Raw genomic sequence first — 3409 nt, 5'->3', positions numbered from 1 at the left:
GATTTGTCTTCTTTTCATTTTCTACATTTTTTTTATGTCAATTTAAATTCATTATTTTTGTAAAACCATGTTTACTCTACACTATTTAATTATGAAGTTTCTAGGGCATGTCATATATATAAAGGCTGATTTAAATGATTTCTTGACAAATCTTTTTTGAATAATTTAATAAGTTAACATTATATATCTTTGGTTATTTTTTTTTAGTAATGGTAGTTTATTAACTTATTTGGTAAGAATTTCCTTTTGATGATTCACAAAATGATCATTAAAAATATTTCCACACATTGTGTGGATTTGTGACTAGTTATTATATATTATGGTGATCAGAGAAAAGAAAGAACACGTAAACAATGTCATTCTTATTTAACAAACTAAGACACATACAATGTCTAGTATCTAAGAAATTTCTGACCGTCATAATACTATTACACAACATCGCCCCAGCAAGGCCAGTATGGTACACGTGGTATTACCCATTACTATCACGTGACGTAGGGTCGATGAGCCCACACCGGAGACCCCCTTTTTTATTCAGCAAAAAAGAAAAAGAAAAAAAAAACTATTACACAACATCCATCTTTCCCTTTTACTTTTTTTTTTTTTTTTTTTTTTTTTTTTTGAACCTATTACACAAAAACCTAGTACACCAAGCTATTCAACTTATTACACGACCTCCATTCAACCTATTTTATTATACATATAATGCAGAGCACACAATAACACCTATTCACGTCATTCCTAATTGTATGCTAGTTAACTTCAGGCGGTGACTCCATTTTCTTTCACCTCATTAGCCAACGTCTTATCATCTTTCACAACTTCAACACCATTCTCTTTCACATCTTTAGCTAAAGACTTATCAATTTTCACATCTTCTTGAGTAGCTTCTAGCTTCTCTTTCTCTTCTTTCTCTGCCTTTAACCGTGCCTCTTCCTCAGCCTTCTTTGTTGCTTCCTCTTTGGCCGTCTTAATAGCTTCAATCAATTTCTTCAAACAAGCCTCAGCATCTTCATTCAGTGACTTAGGCATCAAATTCTCAGCAACATCAGCAGGAGTAATATTGGTTTCCTCCAACAAGTGGCCAATAGTCGCAAACAAAGGGTGTGAGTCAACATCCAAGTAATTTTTGGCAAGAACCTTGAATGCTTCAAAGCCACAATAAGACAATTCTATGTGCTTGTCCATACGTCCCCTCCTAATGAGAGCCGCATCAAGCTTTTCCACGTAATTAGTTGTGAAAACAATGATCCTCTCTCCCCCAATAGCAGACCAAAGCCCATCTATAAAATTCAACAACCCAGAGAGAGTGACCTTACTATTGCTGTCTTCTTCACCTTTGGTCATTTTACTAATAGGATCCTTGACTTCTTCATCCTTCGCTTTCTTTTTTTCGTTCTTTCGTTGACCCGTAAGATCAAGTGAACAATCAATATCTTCTATCACAATGATCGACTTACCTGTGGTTTCGATCAAAAGCTTTCTCAGCTCTGTGTTGTTCATAACCGTTGTCAATTCAAGATCATAGATATCATACTCCAAGTGGTTGGCCATGGCAGCAATCATGCTTGACTTACCAGTTCCAGGAGGACCATAAAGAAGATAGCCGCGCTTCCAGGCCTTGCCAATCTTTTTGTAGTAGTCTTTTCCCTTGCTGAACTTTTCGAGGTCATTGACGATTTCCAACTTTTTCTTTGACTCCATGGCCAAAGTGTCGAAAGTTGCTGGGTGCTCAAATGTCGCATGGCTCCATTTCCGTGCTCTGTACCTTTCCCAACTCTGGCTAGGATTGTTAGTGTACAGCTTCCTTTGTCGATTGCTCACCGTTATTGCCTTCCCCTTTTGAATTACATGATTGATGTAAGTCCCATTAACAAAATCTCTGTGCGACTTATGGAAAGTGAGCTGGTAATACCTCTTCTCGTCCATCTGCGGGTAGAATGAAAATGACTGCTGGGTTCTTGTGTATTCTTTATTGACAGCCCACGAAAGCTTTACCCCTTCAAATTCATCAGTAACTCCTTCGTTCTCGTCCATGCTCAGTTGTACAGGTTGACTGCTGTCTTTGACATCTACTGCCTTAAGATATTTAGCTTCCCTGGAGGACTTTCCACTGAGGTATGTTTCAATGGCAGCATAGGCATCACTACGCTTGACACCCATGTACTCCTCACTGTCGCCTATGAATTCAGGGAACCTAATATAGATATAGGGGCTCACGAGACTCGCCAATTTCATACTGTAACTTATGATGGAGCTACGAAGATGACCAGGGAAATATATTTCTAATATTTTCCAAAGAAACACTATGGTAGCAATCTGCAATGAGCCACCTAGAGACCATATTCCCCCCATCATCGTCATTTTTTTCTCTCTCAAACCTTTTATGAATTGTTTGAGAATAATGCTTGCTCATGAAAGTGTAATACGGAGCTGCCTACATTTATATAGAATTTTCGACAGCTTAGGGCTTTATTTTATTTTATTATTAATATTACAAGTCTAGACGGAGTAGTTACCCAAGTCTTGAATCCTTGTCAACCAAGTTTCCAAAGGTACTAGTTATATACTAGGGAGTAGGAACCACAATAATTTTTAATAGCGACTCGTGTTTTTAATAGCGACCACAATAATTTTTACTAGCCCTCCATTTTGGACCTTAATCTTAACATTTTGCCAATGTCTTTTGTGCTTCCATTACTTACAGAACACTCCCAAGAAAAATTGAAGCACGTTTTAGATGCTAGGGTAGGGACCATTCACTCAACCCGTCTTCGTCCTCACTTCCAACAAAAGCAACTTGTGTTTTTAATAGCGACCACAATAATTTTTATTAGGCCTCCATTTTGGACCTTAATCTTAACATTTTGCCAATGTCTTTTGTGCTTCCATTACTTACAGAACACTCCCAAGAAAAATTGAAGAGAAGCATTGATCACCTTAATTAATGGCTATAGTTTTTTTTTCCCCTCTGATCGATAGTTACAGTAATCGAAGAGAAGAATTCGAACCTTAATTCTTATTATAAGCCATTTAGCTAAGTTTAGCAGTAGTACTAAATTAGTGTTGATTACCCATCCAAGCGCCTTCGTCTAACCTTATAGAACTAATTCAAATACGTAATTTTTTTCTTCTTAAGTGAAAGTTAAAGGGATTCGAACTCCCGAATTTAAACCCAATAAAAGAGGATCGTGCTTGGATAGATCAATTGCCAAAAAATTATAATATACATAATTATATAGGAGTTTAAAGTTTGAGGCAACAAAAATTATATTTTTTTCAATCCAAACATGAATCTTTTCTCAATTATAAATCTTCCTTCTACATTTTTATCTTTTATATTTTTCTCCTTTTATAGGTTTCAGACCTGTAATAGACATTGATAAAATAGAAAATATTTCCTTTTTCT

At 36.2% G+C, this 3409-nt stretch overlaps 1 protein-coding gene across 1 annotated transcript; it reads right to left on the bottom strand.

Moving 5' to 3' along the window:
• Nucleotides 1–621: 621 nt before the first annotated feature.
• Nucleotides 622–2423, bottom strand: LOC115976783 (AAA-ATPase ASD, mitochondrial-like). Its single transcript, XM_031098273.1, has one exon. It carries the CDS (start codon nucleotides 2362–2364, stop codon nucleotides 763–765), a length of 1602 nt encoding a protein of 533 aa, XP_030954133.1. The 5' UTR covers nucleotides 2365–2423; the 3' UTR covers nucleotides 622–762.
• Nucleotides 2424–3409: the final 986 nt, after the last annotated feature.

Source organism: Quercus lobata, chromosome 2, assembly GCF_001633185.2.
Source record: "Quercus lobata isolate SW786 chromosome 2, ValleyOak3.0 Primary Assembly, whole genome shotgun sequence".
In the NCBI taxonomy this organism is placed as follows: Eukaryota; Viridiplantae; Streptophyta; class Magnoliopsida; order Fagales; family Fagaceae; genus Quercus; species Quercus lobata.
Note: the sequence above shows the minus strand (reverse complement) of the source record. Positions and strands in the feature narration are given on the sequence as shown.

Excerpts from the sequence above, each read along its gene's own strand:
- LOC115976783 (XM_031098273.1), bottom strand. The coding sequence starts at position 2,364 with ATGACGATGATGGGGGGAATATGGTCTCTAGGTGGCTCATTGCAGATT.